At 46.8% G+C, this 22,759-nt stretch overlaps 1 protein-coding gene across 1 annotated transcript in view; it reads right to left on the reverse strand.

Annotated features, from left to right (window-relative positions):
• EXOC3L4 (exocyst complex component 3 like 4) overlaps positions 1-22,759 on the reverse strand; it is a 69,123-nt gene that overhangs the window by 40,649 nt on the left and 5,715 nt on the right. Inside the window, exons 2-6 of the mRNA XM_060262837.1 lie at positions 14,406-14,810; positions 10,481-10,828; positions 7,506-8,151; positions 2,036-2,153; positions 723-848 (exon numbers count right to left, since the gene is read on the reverse strand). Of these exons, the coding sequence (XP_060118820.1) occupies positions 723-848; positions 2,036-2,153; positions 7,506-8,151; positions 10,481-10,828; positions 14,406-14,781 (1,614 nt within the window). The 5' untranslated portion in view covers positions 14,782-14,810. The remainder of the gene's footprint in view (positions 1-722; positions 849-2,035; positions 2,154-7,505; positions 8,152-10,480; positions 10,829-14,405; positions 14,811-22,759) is intronic.

Raw genomic sequence — 22,759 nt, forward strand, 5'->3', positions numbered from 1 at the left:
CATTGTTTTTTGGCTCCAGAAATTGTCATACATACTCTTGATGAATCACCCTGTACAATTTCCACCGCACCTCTTATTCCAATTCATATTTGACTTCCCGATTGAAAATATATAATAATTTTACAGGGGGGAGGGAATTACTCATGAAAGCAGGACAAAGCCCCCCCCCCCCACACACACACATCCTACATTAATTTTCTCTCTCTTTTCCCCCTCCGGTTTCTTTGGGGGTATTATTTAATTGAAACGACTCAGCTAATTAACAATTGTGAAAATGAAACTCCTGGTTTCATTATTTTGCATTCCATGAAGGTAATGGGAACTTCTGTTTCTTGCTTACCGTTTAAATGTGAGTGGGTGTCATTCTGGCTGCGGAGTCTCTCTCTCTCTCTCTGGCTACTATAGGCCTGGAAGCAAACCGCCCCCCCCCCCATTAAGTAGCTTTTCTAATTAACCTGTTCTCCCCCCCCATTTCGAAAGAACTCTAAAAATCAGTTGCCTATTATGTCCGTGACACAATTGACAGCAGGCTTAATTTGTAGCTAGGAAGCAAATGGTGGCAGTGTTAAAAATTGTAATAAACTACCTTTGCTAATACGTTCTACGAGGACGTGACTAACATAAATTAGCGCAGTAGGCAACACCTACATACCAGAAGGTAATGCTTCAGTTTCCTTGGAATCAAAGAAAAGGCTTGTACTATGCACAAGCTAAGCAAATACCATTTGAATATCAAGGGAGAGCGTCGAACACTGCTGGCTTTCTAGAGCTTCTGGCTTTTCTTCCAAATCCCACTTTTTCTTGGTTTGCAGCACCAGAATGTTGTCCAAGTATATCTTTGTTTTCTCCTGTAAACAGATAAAGACAGTCGACCATAGATCAGCTAGTTCAGGGGTGTCACGGTGTCAGACATATGACCTGTGGGATGGAACTGGCCCACCAAGGGCTCTTTTCTGTCCTGTGAGCAACTGGTACTGTTCTCAGGGGCTTTTTAAAATAAATGTTGCTTTGGCAGCAGCTGCAACCTTAGCACAATAGGGTTGCCAAGTCTTACCTTGGCTTCAACAGGGGGGTGGGGTGGGTGGGATAATTCTCACACATGCAGAGCATGTGCGGCATGATGATGTCACCCAGAAGTGACATCATCACGCTGGGCGTGTTCCACCAGGGACGCACTAGGATTTGGGTAAAAACTTGACGGTACCATAGAGTTTTTACCTGAAGATTAGAGTGTCCCTAGCACAATGTGCCCAGCACAACGATGTCATTTCTAGGTGACATCATCATGCTGGGCATGTTGTGGGACAACAGAGCTCTTGGGGGCAGGGATCCCCCTGGCAGCCGCCTCCATGCCAGGGGGTTAGGAGCCAGTGGGAGCTGGGCAGCCCTACAGCACAAGGATCTTTACTATATAATTCTCCTGGAAGGGGCCAGCTGGGGTCAAGATGTGTAAGTAAATATGTAATATTTGAGGAAATCTGTTTCAATGGATCTGAAGGAGTGTGTATGTCACACGTGCTAAGTCTCTCAGTTCCCACTTATACCCAGAATTGAACTTTGTTGGGCTTGAAAGTGCCACGGAACTCATACTTCATTCCCACATTTGTTTGTTAACACTTGTATTTGTATGCTAATCTATTGGCATTCACAGATCTTACCAACCACCTTAATCCATTGGCAGCTATAATCACCCAGTACTTTTGCATCTTGACTCGAAGTGGCCCTTCCTGGCAACTAACTCCCCCCCCCCTTCCTATATGTAATAGCTGAGAAAATTCTGTCTCACTGTATCTGAAGAAGTGTGATTGCAACATGAAAGCTCATAACTTGAATAAAACCTTTTTGGTCTTAAAGGATCCACAGGTCTCAAACTTTGTATTTCCTTTGGGGATCTCAATTTCAAAGGGATTTATTTGAGGACGTTCCCACAGCTCACCGGCTGTAGAACGGAAACCATTAGTGTTCCCCTTCAGTGTTAGAACTATTGGTGCTCTCTCTTGATACTTGGCTGAAAACTGGGAAACAGAAATATTACCTTTACAGAATTAATGTAATCGTTCTTCAGTTTAGCCAGAGCTTCTGGAGTTAACAAGCTGGGTAGGTCTTTAGTTTCTATTTCTGGTTTGAGATCCAAATGTCCTAAGAACTCTTCACTGAAAATAAATCAACACATTATTTTCCTGGAGGTATGAAAATCAGGGTTTGGTCACTGGCAACCTTTTATTTTTTTGCCCTGGCTGAGCCAGTGAAGCAGCATCAGCCAGAGCTGGGAGAGCTGAGCAGGGCACAGGGCGCTGCAGCAGCAAAAGCAGCAGGCAGAGAGGAGGGAGGTGGAGGAGCAGCAGGCTGATGAAGCCACATGGAATGGACCGGGGAGGGAGGTGGATGGAGCTGCTGGCTGCAAAGTTGCTGAGATGGAGGTGGAAGGAACCCGCCCCCCCCCCCCGCTTGCATGCAAGGTGCACTCCCTTCTTGACTCCAAAGTTTTAGGGTTGGCTGCCTCGAATTGGCCACTTTCAGAGCCTCCAACTTTTGCCCCTACCCAGAAAAGTGAAACCAAAAGAGAGCAACGCGGATAACGGAGCAGAATTAAAGGTATAAACCTCCGCGAATACTAGTCTCCAAAATATATACAAAATATTTGTATTAAAGTTATTATCAGCGGAAAGCCCTCCTAACAGTCAATGTCAAATTGTACATAAATAGCCATCAAATGTACATAAATAGCCATCAAATGTACATAAACAGCGAAACGTGGGATCAAGTATGACCGCGTAGCAAATCAATTTTTGCCTTGCTGTACAAGAAAGTTTGCGTGCAGCTTCGGTCTCCGTTGTCAATTGCACCGATGGAATTTTTACCCGTACCCTCCGTGTGAAAACTGGATATTAATTTGTTATTTACTGACTTTGGTCGGGTTGTTCCTTTGATGTCTATTTATGTACAATTTGACATTGACTGTTAGGAGCTGGGGGAGCTGATGATAACTTTAGTAATTTTTCACTGATAATAACTTTAGTAAAAATATTTTGTACATATTTTGGAGGCTGGTTTTCGCGGAAGTTTATACCTTTAATTCTGCTCCTACCCAAAGAAGTGGCAAGCCTTGCAGTGGATGGGAAAGGGTGCCCCCGACTTTGTAAAAAGTCCCGCCCCCAACTTTTAAACTCCTGGCTATAGCCTTGCCTGGATTTGACATCTCTGCATTGGTCCTAGAAATTCCCCGAATCTGTATGGAGACTGGAGGAATTCCTAGATAGTCATTTGACGCAATGATGTCACTTCCGGGTCTTTACCTACATGTCACTTGACATTGCTTCCCCCATTTTCACCCTGGATCCACTTAGCGAGGGCAGGAAGTCTGGGTGGTAGTTCCTGCACCCACTGTAGGCAGATGGGAACCCTACCTCTCTCAGTGTGATGAGTTGCATATTGTGATGGCTGGATTATTCCAAAGGCTTGTAGCAGACATCACACCAACACTACAGTTTATTTTAACTGCAGTTAGCCTGTGAAACTAGGATTCAGCTCGCATATGATCACTCAGATCTCTATTTGCCTCTACATATGCTAGCTTCAATGCTGTTTCTCTGTAACCTGGGGGGATGTCAGGAAAAGCCAGGACTCAGCTGGTGAAACCAGGATGTCTGCGTCCATACATTACATGAAATCAAAGCTAAGATTGTGGCTAAGAAACTAGCTTCAGAACCTAACTGTAGAATCTGGTTTAACTAACCACAGTTAGTATTGTGGCCAGCCTTCAGTCAATCACACAGTTGAATTAAATCAAGGTTTCACAGGATGTCTGAACTGAGACAAAATATGGGTTCTTCTTCACACAGAAATGTATGGTATCAGATTTTTCCCCCCATATGTAGACTGTTGTGTATTGGTTGTTTTGACTGCTGGTTTGTTATGTCTTGTTAGTTGACCTTGAAGCATATTTCATTGCCCTACAGGACTTGATGCCTACATTCTGATTGGCTGTTCTTTTAGAATCAGCCAATCAGGACACGAGGCATTTCTCTCAGGAAATGAAAATGAAGGATCCTGGAGAGACCAATTGGGTGGATTGCTGCCCACATAACAAGGCGTGTTTAACTCAGGCCAAATGGATATAAGGAGTGGTGTTGCCTGATTGTGTATGGACGCTTTTTGCTTACCTCAAGTTGGTTGGACTCACTATATAATATAGACAATGACACCACACATACAACTGACATGAAATAGTGAAGACTTGAAGAGACTAATGATGAAGGTTAAAGTAGAAAGTGCCAAGCAGGATTGCAACTGATCAAGAAGACAAAATAATGACTATTAGGGAATTACACAGCTTCAAGGCTGATGCTGAAGAAATTGAAATGGTTAAAGATTTTCTGTTTTCTGGCTCTATCCTCAACCCAAAGGCATCCAATAAATCAGAAGGCAACTGAGACTGGGAACAGCAGCCGCTGAGAAGCAAGAAAAGTTCCTTAAGTGTAAGAATGTGTCACTGGCGACCAACATCAAAATTCATGCCAAAGTAATTCACGGCCATTACTATGTATGGGTGTGAAAGTTGGACAATGAAGAAAGCCGTCAGGAAGAAATCAGATTCACTTGAAATGTAGTGTTGGAGGAGAGTGATTCAGATACCGTGGATTGCCAAAAAAGACAAATAAGTGGGTTCTAGATAAAATCAAGCCTAGAAGCTAAAATGAGGCTTTTGTATTTTGGCCAGATGAGAAGTGAAGGCAAACTGTAAAAGACAAATAATGATAAGCAGGACATTTTTGCTGGAAAAAGAGGTGCCAGAACACTCAAGCAGAAGAAACACGCAGCTGCCCCTCGTGAACTTTTAAACATTTTTTTGAAAATTTTGTTTCCACAAAGAGGCTCCAGAACTCCATTCTACCGCGTTCTCCCATGGAAAAAAAAGGCCTGATAGGAAAGGCTGAAAGAAGCAGGAAAAGAGAAAGAACCAACAGGAGGTGGATGGACTCAGTCAAGGAAGCCCTGGCCTTCAGACTTGAGCAAGGCTGTTTACGAGAGGGTGTTTTAAGGGTCTTTAATTCATAGTGGAGCCCCATGGCTCAGAGTGGTAAAGCTGCAGTACTACAGTCCTAAGCTCTGTTCACGACCTGAGTTTGATCCCAGCGGAAGCTGGGTTCAGGTAGCCGGCTCGAGATTGACTCAGCCTTCCATCCTTCCGAGGTCGGCAAAATGAGTACCCACCTCGCTAGGGGGAAAGTGTAGATGACTGGGGAAGGCAATGGCAAACCACCCCGTAAAAAGTCTGTCGTGAAAACGTTGAGAAAGCAACGTCACCTCAGAGTCAGAAACGACTGGTGCTTGCACAGGGGACTACCTTTACCTTTTTCATTCATAGGGTCATTGTAAGTTGGAAGTGTCTTGGAGGCACTTAACACAAACACACATAGACAACAGATCTTTTCAATGGGCAAGATGGGGAAGCAATGAAGCGTGGAGTTCTCTTTCACTCTCCCAACAAGGTACGTCCAGAAATGTTTGCTTGTCAAACAGGCCTATGAGTTTCATTTATTTCAGAAAGCATGCACCCAGCTTTTTCATTTTAAAAAATGCATCATATCTATGAATTTTTTCCCCCAGAGTGCTTCTGTTTCTTGCTCATTGCCAGTCCCTGCTGCTTCGGCGATACCTGACTGAGATGAGTGGCAGGATGGCCATCGTTCCAACACGCACGGCAACTCGGTAACAAAACTGGAACGAAACATGAGGCTTCTAATCCGGCTTGCCAAGATTTCCTCGTGGATGCTGCACTTTGCAAAATGTCTCTGTGTCATGTGTGTGTGTGTGTCAGGGAAAGTTGGGAAATAAAGCTTGGTTGGCAATGAAGTATTTAACAGCACGTCAGCCCAGGAATTTAATGAGAAAAAGGAGGAAATGGGAGATTGACTTGGCAGCTGAATCATATGGCACTATCAATGGCCTTCTCATCTGCAGGGGGTCTCCACCCCCCACTCCCTTTCTAAAAAGGATGCTGAAAGTGTGGGGGTATCGCTTGCCTAATTTCACATAGGAAACCAAAGAGAAAACTGAATACAAAACTTCCTGCTTGCAGCTCACCAACACCAAATAATTCCTTGGAAAGATTTCAGTTCTTTGAAAGAACAAGCCCAAAGATATCTGCACCAGGGCAAGCCAAATTTTCCAACAATTCCTCTAATTTCTTCTGCGCTGTTTTGTTGTATGCAGCTGACAGTCACAAGGATGGGCTAAAAAGCCAGAAATAGCAATATGAAGACCAGGCCTTTTTTTCTTAAAATAGTAGGAACTCCTTTGCATATTTGGGGAGGGACAGTGGCTCAGTGGTAGAGCATCTGCTTGGTAAGCAGAAGGTCCCAGATTCAATCCCCGGCCTCTCCAACTAAAAGGAGTCCAGGCCAATAGGCGTGAAAAACCTCAGCTTGAGACCCTGGAGAGGCGCTGCCAGTCTGAGTAGACAAAATTGACTTTGGCCGTTTTCCCACTCACGTTTTACTGGCGCCACGACCATCCTGACGCCGGCGAATCTGCCTGGATTTCGCATCAGAAGCTCCGGCGCTCCCAGAAGCGCCGGCTACTTCCGTCGCTAAGCCAGCGCAAACGGAAATCGCAAAGATGCAGGAAAACGTTTGCGCTGGCTTAGCGACGGAAAGCGCTGGCGCTTCTGGGAGCGCCGGCGCTTCTGTTGCGAAATCCAGGCAGATTCGCCGGCGTCAGGATGGTCGTGGCGCCAGTAAAACGTGAGTGGGAAAACGGCCTTTGATGGACCAAAGATCTGATTCAGTATAAGGCAGCTTCATATGTTCATATATGTTCACATTAGACCACACACTCTTGATGTAGCCAATTCTCCAAGAGCTTACAGTAGGCCCTGCAAGAAGAACCTTGTAAGCTCTTGGAGGATTGGCTACATCAGGGAGGAGAGTCACCTAGGAGTTCCTGTTATAAAAAAAAGCCCTGATGAAGACCTAACTTCTGAATATTAAGCATGATTCTTTGGGTTTCTGAGCTTTCATCAGCATATTTTTCAAACATATCTATAGGAGCTAGAAACGTCTGGGATTTTGGGGTGGTGGTGGTGGAGTGAGAGCAGAGTTTCCCAGGAAGCTACATTTTGTGGCCAGTGCTTCATTCTAAAGTTTCATCGTACTTCCACAGAATAACATCATTTGCACCTTTGCTATGATTAGCCAGCTAAGCCTGGCAACTGGTGCAAAGACTGGGGCAGGGACATGGGTGGATGGGTGTGACATCGTTGACATCACTACTTCTCATCTGGTACAAACCAGAAGTGACAAAAGATAACTCTAGGAATCGTAATGGTAAAACCATAGTGTTTCTGGTGATTCCTAGAGCTACCCGATGTCTCTTCTGGGTTTCACCCAGAAGTGATGTAGTAGCCCGTGACATCACTTTTTAAAACTGAGCAGCGGGTAATGAGGTTGCCAGCACAGAGAAAAGACTGGCAAGCCTACACCTTTCTGATAACAGAACCTTACCTGTGATATATGTTAGTGATCCAACTGAGTAAGGCGTAGAATTCACTGAGCGTCAGGCTGTTCTTGCCTAGGATGTCATCTAAATGCACAGAGAGGGCCTTATGGAAAGCCCCCAGATATGTATCACATACATTATAATCCTGCGGATAGCATTTCTGTACGTGAAGCTTAACTTTTAACAAATCTTCTTTTACAGCCATTGTGAGGAACCCTAAGTGCTTAGCAAGCCACGACTGGTCATCGTCCTTCAAGGGCACTGGCACTTTACAGACCCTTTCCTTTGCACTTTGATTGACAGCTTCTTTCCAGAGCTCTCTCCAGTTTCTGGCTAAACCCAGTTCTGCTGGCCCAGAGGAGATGGTAGCTTTTGAGGCCTCGGGGTGAGCTTTCTCTTCATCTTCAATTAAAGTTACCAGAGAAGTCAACGCCTTTTCGTCAATGCAGGGGAGATCCAGCGTTTCTTGTACAATTTGCCAGATGACCTTCGAAATGTGATCATACAACAAGTCAACATCCTTCGCCTTCACAGTGTATCCCTTGGGGTTATCCTCATGTTTCGAGGCCAGAAGCTCCATTTCCAAACTCTTGATGTTTTCAAAGGCCTCCAGCAGTTCCCTTGTCTGAATAAGTTTATTTATTTCCATTACTAAAGGGAGGAAGAAAAGGGGAGGGGGGAAGAAATGGAGAGTGAAAAGGAGTCATGACAAGTTTCCGTTTCCCCTCTCTCTTCAGGGTGGTTTGGAATAGGTTTTCGGGGGGGGGGGGAGAGGGGGGGGGCTGGAGCACTATCGGTAGCAAATATTACATAGGAACGAAAAGTTCAAACTTTCCTAGGACTGCCAATCCTCAGATGGGTAAAAAATATGGAGGAAACACTGTGAATACTTATACACATAAATAATTTCTTATGCACTTTTTTGTTTTTCACTTATGCATTTCATTGGAACTCACACATATCTCAAAACAATATTCATATAATTCAGAGCAAGTTTAAAATTCAGAAACGATTTGATTGGTTCCATTTAAGTCCATGCATAGTCCTATATTCATAGGGTATGTCTTCCTGCTGTCCTGAGGTCCCGTTTTCTGGAAGGCGCAGGTATACCTTGCTATGCAGATGTAGAGGTAGCAGTCCTTTGCTGTGTCCTCTGAGAACCAATCGTGTAATCAAGAAAATCGTGTAATCAAGAAAAACAAATTGAGTGAGCTGTTGAGGAAACTGAAGCAGGGGTTCCAAATTAGAATACAGGCAGCCAGTGGAAGTGGCAAATGAAACACGAATCAAACCTGGGACCTGTGTAGCTACACCTGTTGAATAGAGGACTGCTACCTCTACATCTGCATAGCAAGATCGGTCTCGAATTTACCCTTTTTGGGTAAAATTATTGAGAGGACAGTAGCGCTACAGTTACAGAGATTTCTGGATGACACTTCCATCCTAGGCCCTCACCAGTCCGGCTTCCGCCCAAGTCATGGGATGGAGACAGTGCTGGTCGCCCTGGTGGATGACCTCCAGTGGCATCTGGATCAAGGCGGTTCGGCGGTACTGATGTTCTTGGACCTATTGGCAGTGTTCAATACGGTCGACCATCAGTTGCTGACCCGCCATCTCGCCGACGCAGGGATTCAGGGGTTGACCTTGCAATGACTTTCCTCCTTCCTTGATGGTCGGGGACAAAGGGTGGCGATTGTGGGTGAACTGTCCTGGAGGCATGCACTTGACTGCGGGGTGCCTCAGGGGGCGGTGCTCTCCCCGATGTTGTTCAACATCTACATGCACCCCCTTGCCTAGATTGCCCGGAGGTACGGGTTGGGTTGTCACCAGTATGCTGATGACACCCAGCTCTATCTACTGATGGCCAGCCTGACTGTGTCCCAGAAAATTTGGACTTGGCACTACAAGCTGTGGCTGGATGGTTTAGGCTGAGTAGATTGAAGCTCAATCCAGTGAAGACAGAGGTCCTTTGCTTGAGTCGTGGCGGTCTGGGAAGGGAAATTCCCCTACCGGTGTTTGACGATGCACCACTGGCAATGGCACACAAGGTCAAGAGCTTGGGGGTGCTACTGGAGCCTGCCTTGACAATGGAGACCCAGATAGCAGCCACTGCTAAATCTGCGTTTTTCCATCTAAGGCAGGCAAGGCAGTTGGTCCCCTTTCTGGAGTGCGGCGACCTGGCAATAGTGATCCATGCAATGGTCACCTTGAGGCTGGACTACTATAATGCCCTCTACATGGGGCTGCCCTTGTGCCAAACCTGGAAGCTGCAGCTAGTGCAGAATGTGGCTGCCCAGCTGTTATTGGGGCTCTCCAGGTGGGAGCACATTCAGCTGGGACTGCGGGAACTGCACTGGCTGCCAATAGTATACCGGATTCGTTATAAGGTGCTGGTTATTACTTTTAAAGCCTTATATGGCCTTAGGGACTGTCTCTTCCCACATGTTCCCCAGAGAGTACTTAGATCGGGATCACAAACTCTATTAGTAATCCCCCCGCCAAAGGAGGCCCGATTGAAATCAACCAGAGACAGGGTCTTCTCAATTGTAGCCCCCTGCTGGTGGAACCAACTGCCAGATGAAGTGAGGGCCTTGCAGAACCTTGTGCAGTTTCGCAGAGCCTGCAAGACTGTCCTCTTCTGGCTGGCATTCAATTGACTCAGCAACGGTATTTAAGAGAAGTGAAAGAAGGCCGTTGCCACCAGAATAGCACCAACTCAATATTCTGTTGTAACTGTTTTAATCATTGCATATCTATTTTATTACTGAATGTGTAATTTTAATACTTATTCATTTAATTGTTTGTGGGATTTTATGTTGTGAGCCGCCCTGAGCCTGCTTCGGCGGGGAGGGCGGGATATAAATCAAATCAATTCAAATCAATAAATAAATAAGGAATTGCATAACCATTTCCTAAGTACCCAGTTTTGCATAGTCAAGAAAATCAGCACCAACCCAGCAAAACAGCATTCAGTTCTTACCAGACAATGGTTCTTTTTTAATACACTTGTCTTCCGGTTTCCCACTTTCCTCTGAAGTACTTCTGCTTTCTTTATGTGTATGGACAACATGACCTTCTATCCATTTGAAACTTCTGTTTGCAAACTCTTTGCTGGATCTGAGGATTCCAGGCTCCTTCACTGATGTCATTCTGAAGGATTTCGACAGCTCTCTGCTGAAGCTCAGCACTGTCGCAAGAGGCTTGCTTGGGCTTGTGGTCTCCTTTTCCCTTTGATTATTCAAAGGTGGTGAATTTAACTGGGCTTCACGGTGGCTGTCTTCACTCTCTGTGCATTTCTCTGGAGATCCCGAAATGCCCTTTTGATGCTCTTAGGACAGAAAGGTTTATTAAAGTATGAGTGGAATGGAAAGAGACTGGATAGAGATATTTTGCCCCCTCCTAATGAAAGAGTCATCCAAGGAAATGGACCAGCTGGCCATAGGTATGAAATGGACAGAAGTTAGTATTAATTCACATACATAATTCTTTTGTAGAATTCCCTGATACTGAATGTAGTGATACCTACAAGGTTTGTAGCTAGTTCAGGCAAGACACTGGGAGTTCCTTGTATAGCATTCCCTAAAACTGGCTGTTGAAAGTAGCAGCCGTATGGGACCGCCATTCAGTTCTGGGATTTGGAACAAGGCAATGAGGGACTGGTGTGCTTGCCCCATGGTCAAATATTAGTTTCAATGGGGGACTTCGGGTCAGAAAAATGGAACTGGGGAAAAGGTCTTACACCACAGTTTCAATCCAGATTGGCATCCCATATGTTTGCTTGCTTGCTTACAAGTCTGTGAGATGTATGAATGGAACTTCCAGAGTGTTCTCTGGCTTTGCCCTTAGCTATCTTTTTTAAAAGGCAGGCTTTTTTGTAGCAGGAACTCCTTTGCATATTAGGCCATACACCCCTGATGTAGCTAATCTTCCTGGATCTTACAGTACGCCCTGTACTAAGAGCCCTGTAAGCTTGTGGAGGACTGGCTACATCAGAGGGGTGTGGCCTAATATGCAAAGGAGTTCCTGCTACAAAAAAAAGCTCTGAAAAAAGGGATTGAGAGCTGGTTACAGATGGGCGGTTTAAGCCACCCAGGAGACAGCAGGCAAGCAGATTTAAAAAGCGTGTCCAAATGCGCACATCTGCCTGCCATCCCTGTCCTGTATTCACCCCGTCTTGGTCTGGATGGGAGCAGCCTCAGAAAGATACCACTTCCAAAGTGGATGGCCAGAAAGTGCCCAGGGAGTGTCCAGGGAGTGGCTGACAGGTGCATAAGCACTCTGAATGCTCCTCCAGGACGCCCGCAGCCCATTCCTGTTCAGGGAGCACTCCTTTTCCAGATGGCTCACTTCCGGGTCAGCTTGATGCCACCCTGAGCCAGCGGTCTGTATGCAGCCTAGAATGGGTTAATCAACCACTATCAACTATGCAACTTTCAGAAACAATATTCCTCTGATTTGCAGATGCTAAATATACCAGTCTGTATCCTACCCAGGGCTTTTTTTTGAGCAGCACAGTTCTGCCTGGCTTGGCATCAGGGGATGCGACCTAATATGCAAATGAGTTCCTGCTGGGCTTTTTCTACAAAAAGAGCCCTGATTCTACTACTTCAGAGAGCCAGTTTGGTGTAGTGGTTAAGTGTGCAGACTCTTATCTGGGAGAATCGGTTTGATTCCCCACACCTCCACTTGCAGCTGCTGGAATGGCCTTGGGTCAGCCATAGCTCTCGTAGGAGTTGTCCTTGAAAGGGCAGCTGCTGTGAGAGCTCTCTCAGCCCCACCCACCTCACAGGGTGTCCAGGCCTGTAGCTACAGTGGGGCCCCAGGGGGTCCAGGCCCCACCAATCAAACCCCTGTGAAACCTTTCTGGCCCCACTAATCAGTCCCCCATTGCTCAATGTCGCTCTGTTCAAGAGGCTTCAATCGCTTTCTTCTCCCCCACCCCCTTACCATCCAGCCTGAGCAAAAATGTAGGGGAGTGAACGTTCTTGCATAATTTTATAATAATAAAAGGGATAATGTGGCATTTGCTTTTAAAGGGGCATTCATAGGATATTTTGAGAGTTGACACTGAGAGCCTGGACACCCTAAACAAAAAAATCCTTCCTGTGGCCCCACCAAATTTAAAATCCAGGCTATGGCCCTGAGGGTGTCTGTTGTGGGGGCGGGGAGATTGTGACTGCTCTGAGATTCAGAGTATAGAGCAGGATATAAATTCAATATCAATATCTTCACTCAGCAAAGAACATAAGAGCCCCACTGGATCAGACCAGTGGTCCATCTAGTCCAGCATCCTGTCTCACAGAGTGACCTGCCAGTTCCTGTGGACATCCAACAACAGGACTACAGAGGCCAAGATCCTCCCGATGTTGCCTCTTGGGGAATGTGGAGGCTCCCCTCAGTCACCATGGCTACTAGCTCCGACCTAAGGAACCTCCCTTCGACTTAAGTGGCTGTCCTCTCCGAAAAAGAGCCACTTAAGCTGGTGGGACTTTCCTTTGGCTGGAGGAAGACTCCAAACTTCATTGAGTCAAAGTGATAGCAGACCATTCAACGTAGAAGGGCTGTTGCCTTCATGGAATGATTGTTGGTTTGAACCAGATAGGTCCAGTACATTTCCACTGTGGCCCTCATGTTCACAAAGTTTGTTTGTTTGCTTGCTTTAGGGATGCCAGCCTTCAGGTGGGACCAGGGGATCTCTCAGAATTACAGCTCATCTCCAGACTGCGGAGATCTGGTCCCCTGCAGAAAACGGATGCTTTGGTTGGTGGACTCTCTGACCTTGTACTCCACTGATGTCCCTGTCCTCCCCAGGCTCCATCCTCAAATCTCCAGGAGTTTCGCGACATGGATATGGCAACCCTCCCCCCATCCCCTGTCAGTGGCCAGAAGGAGGGACTTGGCAATCCTATTTATACCCCACTTTCCCCATCATCAGATATCTCTGTATGCTTGAGCACAGCCTGTGGGCTCTCCCTTTTCCTGTATCCCTTAATTTTCTTATGGGGAAGTAAAGGAAAGATAATATTAAATTTCTCCTTAAAGTGGACAACCTCAATCTTCCAGCTCTTTGGGGTTTTTTGCACAGCGCAAACGAGCAGATAAAGTGAGACTAACACAAAGCTGAGCGCAAACAAAACAGAAACCTGAGATATTTCTGTCGTGAAGCAGCATGTCTTCTTATTGTAGATCATGACAAGGCATAACTGTATGGTTTTCTAATCATGAGCTCCCTACATGGGGCTTTTCTTAGAAGATAACATGGGATTTGGGATTGTAACCAAACTGGCTCTTGGAAAAAAAATGAGATGGGTGTGCGTAAATTTGGTACAGGCCCCCAAATGATGTGTGCTTGCTTGAGGCTCAGGAATAGGTAGAACAGCTTTACACACCTATGTTGACAATCTCCAGGTAGGGTCTGGAGAACTCCAGGAATTACACCTGATCTCCAGACTACAGAGATCAGTTCTCCTGGGGTTGTTGTGAAGCTGCCTTGAGAGAAAAAGCTTTGCAAGAACTTGTGACCGATCCAGGTGCATGTGGAGGAGTGGGGAATCACAACAGCAAGTGCATGTGAAGGAGTGGGGAATCAAACCCGGTTCTCCCAGGTTAGATAGAGTCTGCACACTTAACCACTATACCAAACTGGATCCAGCTTACAGAAAACAGTTCCCCCAGAGAAAATGAAGGCTGGATTCTATGACATTATCCACCACCGAGATCCTTTCCAAATCTCACCCTCAGCAGGCCCCACCCCCAAAATCTCCAGGAATTTCCCCGACTGTAGCTGGCACCCATACCTATGCTGAGATCTGGCCACCAGTGGGACAATTTGCCTACTCATTTCCAGGCCTAGGTAAAGCCAAGAAGACGAACAGCAACCCAGTAACAACATCTTAGATTCTTACCTGAGGATGGTTCTTTTTTCACACTATCATCTTTAATCTCCACACTTTCCTCTGGAACACTGCTGTTTCCTTCATGGTCTTCTATCAGTTTAGAGCTTCGCTTTGAAAACCGTTTGCTGGATCTAAGGATTCCAGGCTCTGTTGTCGATATCTCTTTGAAGGCTTTTGGGATTCCTCTGCTGAAGCTCAACACTCTAACAAAAGCCTTCTTGGTGCTTTTGGTCTCCTGGTCTCCTTCACTATTCAAAGGTGGAGAATTTAACTGGGCCACACAAGAGCTGCCTTCACTTTCCATGCATTTCTCTGGAGACCCTGATTCTAATAGAGATTCTGCTTTGATATTGGCCTCTTGCATTCCTGTTTTATTGTCACCCATGTTAGCTTTGTAGAAGGTGACTGGGACTACTGAAAAACAAAAGCAAAGGGTTTGCTGAGAGACAGCAGCTGGTCGAAGCCTGACTGTTGACTCCCATAGTTAAGCATGTATCTGATACATACTGATGTTACACTGGCCCTGACAGAGCAGACAGCTTCCAGGTGGAACCTGGAGATTTGCCGCATATACAACCCATCTCCAGTTGGCAGAGATCAGCTCCCCTGGAGAAAATGGCTACTTTGGACCCTTTGGCATTGTACCCTACTGAGGCCCCTCCCCTGCCCAAACCCCGCCCTCTCCCAGATTCACCCCCCAAAGTCTCCAGGTATTTCCCAATACAAACCTGGCAACCCTAAGCCTGTGTTGGGAAATACCTGGGGACTTTTACTTTTAGGAATTTTACTTTTAGGACCTAAGCTAGAAGATATATATTGGCAATATTACTATTTCCAGTATATGTAATTGCTGCTGACCTAAGGCCAGATACATTTGTGGCCTCTCCCCCCCATTTTTTTGGGGGGCAGGTCATTCATTTCCAGATTGGAACATTACATTTTGGGTCCTATACACTTAATATACACACACTTAACACAGTGCCACAGGGACTTTGTTGTAAGTTGTACTCTTTGACCTCTAAAGAAGGCCTCGACAGGCCAAAATGTATCAGGTCATTCTTGTGCATTTGTCATTTTGATAATTTTATGAGGCTTCATTTGGGCCCCTACCATATTTTTATGTTTCTGTAATAAATATGTGCACTTTTGTCTTTAACTATTGCTGTTTAACTTTTGGTTCCTTGTGAATATTCTGAACTTCCTTTGGAAGTTTTTGCTTGTTTGGTTTAGTTTCTTTTCCCTTCTCTTTTTGGTTGCCATCCTTTGCTCCCAGATATCCAGGAAGCCTCATCTTCATATGAAGCTGGCCAATTATGCCAATTACATAATAAGCAATGGGGACCCAAAGTACTTTACAACACCCCTTCCTTCCATTTTAACCTCACAACAGTCCTGTAAGGTAGGTAAGGCTGAGAGTGTCTGGTTGGCCCAAGTCCGCCTAGCGAGCATCCATGGTAGAGTGGGGATTTGAAACTGGGGTATCCTAGCTCCTAGTCCGTGGCCAAACTTGCTTATCATAAGAGGCACATAGAATAAATGCCAGATGTCTGAGAGCCGCAAGACATGAACATCAGATATTTGAAAGGAGGGAGGGAGGGAGGAAGGAAGGAAGACAAATAAATGGGGAGGGAGAGGAGGAAAGAAAGCAGTTAACTTTGAATGCATTCTCCAAGCCGTCAGTTGGCTTGGAAAAGTGCTTTGAAGAGACAAATGCCCTCTCCAAGCTGGCTGATGTGGTGGGGATTTTGAGAGCCACACAATATGTGTTAAAGAGCCACATGTGGCTCCCAAGCTGCAGTTTGGCCACCCCTGTCCTAGTCCAACACTCTAAACATTACACCCCACCACCAGCAGCTCTTATATCATGCGAGGACAACTACATATTTGTCAAGTTCTTACTTCCTAATGTTGCCGCAGAGCCGATTCAGTGATTCGTTCCAGCTTCCCCCACCCCTGACTGCTGTCTTGATAGGCACTCAGAATAGAGAAATTCCTTCTTCTGCTGTTAATCTGCGGTTTTCTAACCTTCTGCTCAGCTCTGCTCCTCTGGGACAGAGGCAGTCCTGGGTTAAACATATTCATTGCAACGGCCAAGCATCTCCCTGAAAAAATGAAGAAATTCGCTCCTGGAGCTGTGAGATGTGGATGGCAACTTCATCTCTCAAAGTGTTGAATGGTGTTTGCGATAGAAAAATCTTCAAGGGTATCAAGAGGGTCATGGCAAATCCTGGGCTGATTCCTTTCTTCTGCACAGCTTATTCACCCTAATATCTACAATGGGTCGTTCCCGGTGCCTGACCCACCATGTGAACCCATTGTCTGCGTGCTCTGCCTTGGCTACCGGAGGTCCACAGGGGTCACTCAATTGCTGAAATTTCTGAAAATCAGAAATGCTTGGATTGCCATGGTTACCATTCCGCAGACACAAAATGTACTACATTGCCACAAACGCTCATAAAAGCAATCATTTACAAGACTGACCCAGATGCAGAGGAGGAGAGGGTTCCCAGACCTTAACAGTTGTATAGAAGATACAGATTTCATATGCCATTCATCAGGGAAACATACAGAAATTTCCATTACAAAACCCTTTCCTGTTTTGTGTCACTATGGCTGGGAGGTGGCTGAAAGTGGGACAGCTCAAAAGGAGCCGTCTCAGAGCCTCCACGCAAGGTGGCCCAATCCATGCGAGGTGGCCAGGCGCTTCCAGATGGGGAGGTGCCTCAGAAGCTGCTGCTCTGTTTTTTTTTCTTAATGGGTTGAGCGTTCATGGGCACAAGCACTCTGACTGGCCTGTTAAGAGAAAAATGCCAGAAACAGCTTGGGGCGGCTTGGCACTTCCACACTGCCAAGTCACCTCGTGTGTGCCCTTCCCCTTCCGGAAGTCAAGGAGGCGACTGGTGGCTGGTTCAAACATTTGCTACCTCTTCAGAAGTTGTAGCTTTTTGGGCTGGGTGGATCGGCCTGGAGGACAGGGTGAGTACAGGACATGGATGGGTGCCAGATGTCTGGTGTCTGGAGGGTTTCTGGGGAGGGATTTCAGAGGCGCCTCTGAGTGCCGGTCTGTAATCAGCCATCTCCCAAGTGTGTGTTACATGTTTTTACATCATTATTGTAAAAGGGAAATACTGTCCCCCTAATCTGCCCCATGTTGTGTTGGGGGAAAGCCGACAGGAAATGAAATGTCTCTGGTTCGGGAGGACTCATCTCAAAGAGATGAAGGATTAGTTGTTACTTTTCTACCGGGTAATGAATCAGAGTTGTCCACTGAGATGGTGACAATCAGTATGGAGTGTCTGCCAAAGTCTTGAGGCAGCAGGAGGAAGGTTGCAGGCCTAACTAGCCTGGGAAATTATAGATGTTTGTATACAAATGCTAGAAGTGTTCGAAGTAAAATTGGTGAGTTGGAATGTTTAGTGTTGGGAGAAAACATAGACATTGTGGGAATTTCAGAAACTTGGTGGAATGAGGAGAATCAGTGGGACACGGTGATTCCTGGATATAAGTTATATTGGAAGGATAGGGAGAGAAGGGTTGGAGGTGGAGTGACTCTGTATGTCAGAGAGGGTATACAGTCCAGTAAGACTGAGGTCAAAGAATTAGATTCTCTTCCAGAAATGCTTTGCGTCGAAATAGAGGGCCCAAAAGGAAATTTAACTATGGGAGTTTGTTATCGCCCACCAAATCAAAAGATAGAGGATGATTATAATATGGTGGAAGGGTTAAAGATAGCGGCTAAACGTAAAAACTGTGTCATAATAGGTGATTTTAACTACCCGCAGATTGATTGGGTCAATATGTGTTCAGGTCGAGAGAAAGAGATTGAGTTTCTAGATGCTCTCAATGACTGTGCTATGGAGCAGATGGTCACAGAACCTACCAGGGGTGGGGTGATCCTGGATTTGGTCCTAAGTAATGCCCAAGACTTGGTAAGAGATGTAAAAGTGATCGCACCGCTTGGGAGCAATGACCATAACGTTTTTGATTTCACAATTTGTATAAATAGGGAGTTGCCCCAAAAGACCAGCACAACCATGTTTAACTTTAAAAGGGGTAAATTCTCAGAGATGAGGAGACCTATGAAGAGGAAACTGAAAGGAAAGGTAAATACAATCAAAACCCTTGAGGAAGCTTGGAGGCTATTTAAAACTACAATCCTAGAAGCTCAGATAAAATATATACCACAAGTTAGGAAAGGCACAAACAGGTATAAGAAAAGACCTGCATGGTTAACAAACAAAGTAATGGAAGCTGTAAAAGGTAAGAAGGACTCCTTTAAGTGGTGGAAAGCTAGTCCAAGTGAGATTAATAAAAGGGAACACAGGCTGTGGCAAAACAAATGCAAGATTGTGATCAGGCAGGTGAAAAGGGACTGTGAGGAGCATATTGCAAAAAACATAAAGATCAACAATAAACATTTCTTCAAATATATTAGAAGCAGGAAACCAACCAGGGAGGCAGTGGGGCCCTTGGATGACCAAGGGGTAAAAGGATTACTGAAGGAGGATAGGGAAATGGCTGAGAAGCTGAATGCATTTTTTGCCTCAGTCTTCACTGTGGAAGATGAGGTTTGCCCACTCCAGAACCACTAATTTTGGAAGGGGTGTTGAAAGACCTGAGTCAGATTGAGGTGACAAGAGAAGAGGTCCTACAACTGATTGACGAATTAAAAACTAATAAGTCACCAGGTCGAGATGACAAAGTTGAACTTATGGATCTCCTGACAAAAATATGTAATCTTTCATTGAAATCTGCCTCCGTTCCTGAGGACTGGAAGGTAGCAAATGTCACCCCTGTCTTTAAAAAGGGTTCCAGAGGAGATCCGGGAAATTACAGGCCAGTCAGTCTGACTTCAATACCGGGAAAATTGGTAGAAAGCATTATCAAGGACAGATTGAGTAGGCACATTGATGAACACAAGTTATTGAGGAATACTCAGCATGGGTTCTCTGTAAGGGAAGATCTTGCCTCACTAACCTGTTACATTTCTTTGAGGGGATGAACAAACATGTGGACAAAGGGGACCCAATAGATGTTGTTTACCTTGACTTCCAGAAAGCTTTTGATAAAGTTCCTCATCAAAGGCTCTTTAGTAAGCTTGAGAGTCATGGAGCGTTTTCGCACTGACCTTACTCGGGAGCCACGTCCCTCTTCACCGTGCAGCGTCTGCGCGGATTTCGCACTAATTGCTCCGCAGAACCCGGAAGAGCCGCAAAGTCCCACGGCTTTTGCGTCACAAATGTAAACTGAGTAAGGTCAGTGAGAAAATGCCCATGGAGTAAAAGGACAAGTCCTCTTGTGGAACAAAAAATGGCTAATTAATAGGAAGCAGAGAGTGAGTATAAATGGGCAGTCTTTGCAGTGGAGGACGGTAAGCAGTGGGATGCCGCAGGGCTCAATACTGGGTCCCATGCTCTTTAACTTGTTCATTAATGATCTGGAGTTGGGAGTAAGCAGTGAAGTGGCCAAGTTTGCAGATGACACTAAATTGTTCAGGGTGGTGTGAACCAGAGAGGATTATGAGGCTGGGTGAGTGGGCGTCAACGTGGCAGATGAGGTTCAATGTGGCCAAGTGCAAAGTAATGTACATTGCGGCCAATAATCCCAGCTACAAATACAAGTTGATGGGTTGTGAACTGACTGACCAAGAGAGAGATCTTGGGGTCGTGGTAGATAACTCACTGAAAATGTCAAGACAGTGTGCGAATGCAATAGGGTGACCATAATGTCTGAAGGCCAGCCAGGGACACATTGGGGGGGGGGGAGGTAGGGGTGTGCGCGCGCCGCCGGAAACAGGAAGTGACGTCACTTCCGGTGACGGCATGCCACCACAGGAAACAGGAAGTGACATCACTTCCTGTGACATCATTTCCCCGCGTCACCTGCCGGAAATGGGAAGTGACATCACTTCCTGTGACATCATTTCCCCCAAATGACATCATTTCCCCCAAATGCCACTGCCGGAAACAGGAAGTGACTTCACAGCACTTCCTGTGACATCCCCAAAAATCCCCCAAATATCACCGCCAGAAACAATTTTGTTCTGAAATCCTGTATATACTTCATCAGTATATGGGATAAGGCACTTTCTCAACTGTGCTGCATAATGCAGCCTATTTATTTTGTCCTGTTTGCTCTGTTGGCTCTATCTGCGCCACCTTCATCACTTTCGGGGTGTGGATCCCCCAGTGGGGTGCTCTCCCGACTCCCTCCGCTGACTGTTTCTGATAGCCCTGCGCCCCCTCTTTCATTTGATATGTGTCCCGTGCGGGTGCCACCCTCCCGCCGGGAGATGCCGCAAAATGAGCCCCCTTGAGGCTTATGGCGGCAGGGCTCGGGGGAAGCGAGCTAGACTGCTGTTCTTTTGAGGGGTTATAGAGTGTTTCGAGCCCGTCCCTGTGGCATCGGTCCCATCGTTGTGGGGCCCAGGGGGCCGGCGCAGCGGCACGCCGAAGCAGCCTGTCACTAATAACACAGGTCGAGATGCAGGACAGGAACCCGGAAGTGACCGACAGGCTGCTTCAGCGTGCCGCTGCGCCGGCCCCCTGGGCCCCACAACGATGGGACCAATGCCACAGGGACGGGCTCAAAACACTCTATAACCCCTCAAAAGAACAGCAGTCTAGCTCGCTTCCCCCGAGCCCTGCCGCCATAAGCCTCAAGGGGGCTCATTTTGCGGCATCTCCCGGGGGGAGGGTGGCACCCGCACGGGACACATATCAAATGAAAGAGGGGGCGCAGGGCTATCAGAAACAGCCGGCGGAGGGAGTCACGAGACCACCCCACTGGGGGATCCACACCCCGAAAGTGATGAAGGTGGCGCAGACAGAGCCAACAGAGCCAACAGGACAAAATAAATAGGCTGCATTATGCAGCACAGTTGAGAAAGTGCCTTATCCCATATACTGATGAAGTAAATACAGGATCTGAGAACAAAATTGCACCAGAAGACACAAACACAAAGCTCCCTTACACTGAATCAGTGCTTGGGTCCACCAAAGTCAGTATTATCTACTCCAGTCACAAACACAAAGCTCCCTTACACTGAATCAGTGCTTGGGTCCACCAAAGTCAGTATTGTCACATAAGAACATAAGAGAAGCCCTGTTGGATCAGGCCAGTGGCCCATCCAATCCAACACTCTGCGTCACATAAGAACATAAGAGAAGCCCTGTTGCATCAGGCCAGTGGCCCCTCCAGTCCAACACTCTGTGTAACATAAGAATATAAGAGAAGCCCTGTTGCATCAGGCCAGTGGCCCCTCCAGTCCAACACTCTGTGCCACATAAAAATATAAGAGAAGCCCTGTTGCATCAGACCAATGGCCCCTCCAGTCCAACACTCTGTGCCACATAAAGATATAAGAGAAGCCCTGTTGCATCAGACCAATGGCTCATCCACTCCACCACTCTGGTCACATAAGAACATAAGAGAAGCCCTGTTAGATCAGGCCAGTGGCCCCTCCAGTCCAACACTCTGTGTCACATAAGAACATAAGAGAAGCCCTGTTGGATCAGGCCAGTGGCCCCTCCAGTCCAACACTCTGTGCCACATAAAAATATAAGAGAAGCCCTGTTGCATCAGACCAATGGCTCATCCACTCCACCACTCTGGTCACATAAGAACATAAGAGAAGCCCTGTTAGATCAGGCCAGTGGCCCCTCCAGTCCAACACTCTGTGTCACATAAGAACATAAGAGAAGCCCTGTTGGATCAGGCCAGTGGCCCCTCCAGTCCAACACTCTGTGTCACATAAAAATATAAGAGAAGCCCTGTTGCATCAGGCCAGTGGCCCCTCCAGTCCAACACTCTGTGTCACATAAGAACATAAGGAGGGAAGGGAAGGGAAGGGAAGGGAAGGGAAGGGAAGGGAAGGGAAGGGAAGGGAAGGGAAGGGAAGGGAAGGGAAGGGAGGGAGGAAGGAAGGAAGGAAGGAAGGAAGGAAGGAAGGAAGGAAGGAAGGAAGGAAGGAAGGAAGGAAGGAAGGAAGGGGGAGGGAGGGAAGGAAGGAAGGAAGGAAGAAAGGAAGGAAGGGAGGAGGGAGGGAGGGAAGGAAGGAAAAGAAGGGAGTGAGGGAAGGAAGGGAGGGAAGGAAGAAAGGAAGGAAGGGAGGAGGGAGGGAGGGAAGGAAGGGAGGGAGGGAAGGAAGGAAGGAAGGGAGGGAGGGAGGGAGGGAGGAGGGAGGGAAGAAAGGAAGGCCGCCCCCCGCCCCCCCCCGCTTTCGGCCCCCTTACCTGATTCCAGGGCGGCATCCAGCGGCGGCGGCGGGGAGTCCTGCGGCGGCGGCCTCGCGGCGAGAGAGGGAGGGAGCTGCCGGCGCTGGCCTCTGGAGGCCTCCAGGGACCAGCGCCGGGCCTCTCCAC

The sequence above is a fragment of the Heteronotia binoei genome, chromosome 21, assembly GCF_032191835.1.
Source record: "Heteronotia binoei isolate CCM8104 ecotype False Entrance Well chromosome 21, APGP_CSIRO_Hbin_v1, whole genome shotgun sequence".
In the NCBI taxonomy this organism is placed as follows: domain Eukaryota; kingdom Metazoa; phylum Chordata; class Lepidosauria; order Squamata; family Gekkonidae; genus Heteronotia; species Heteronotia binoei.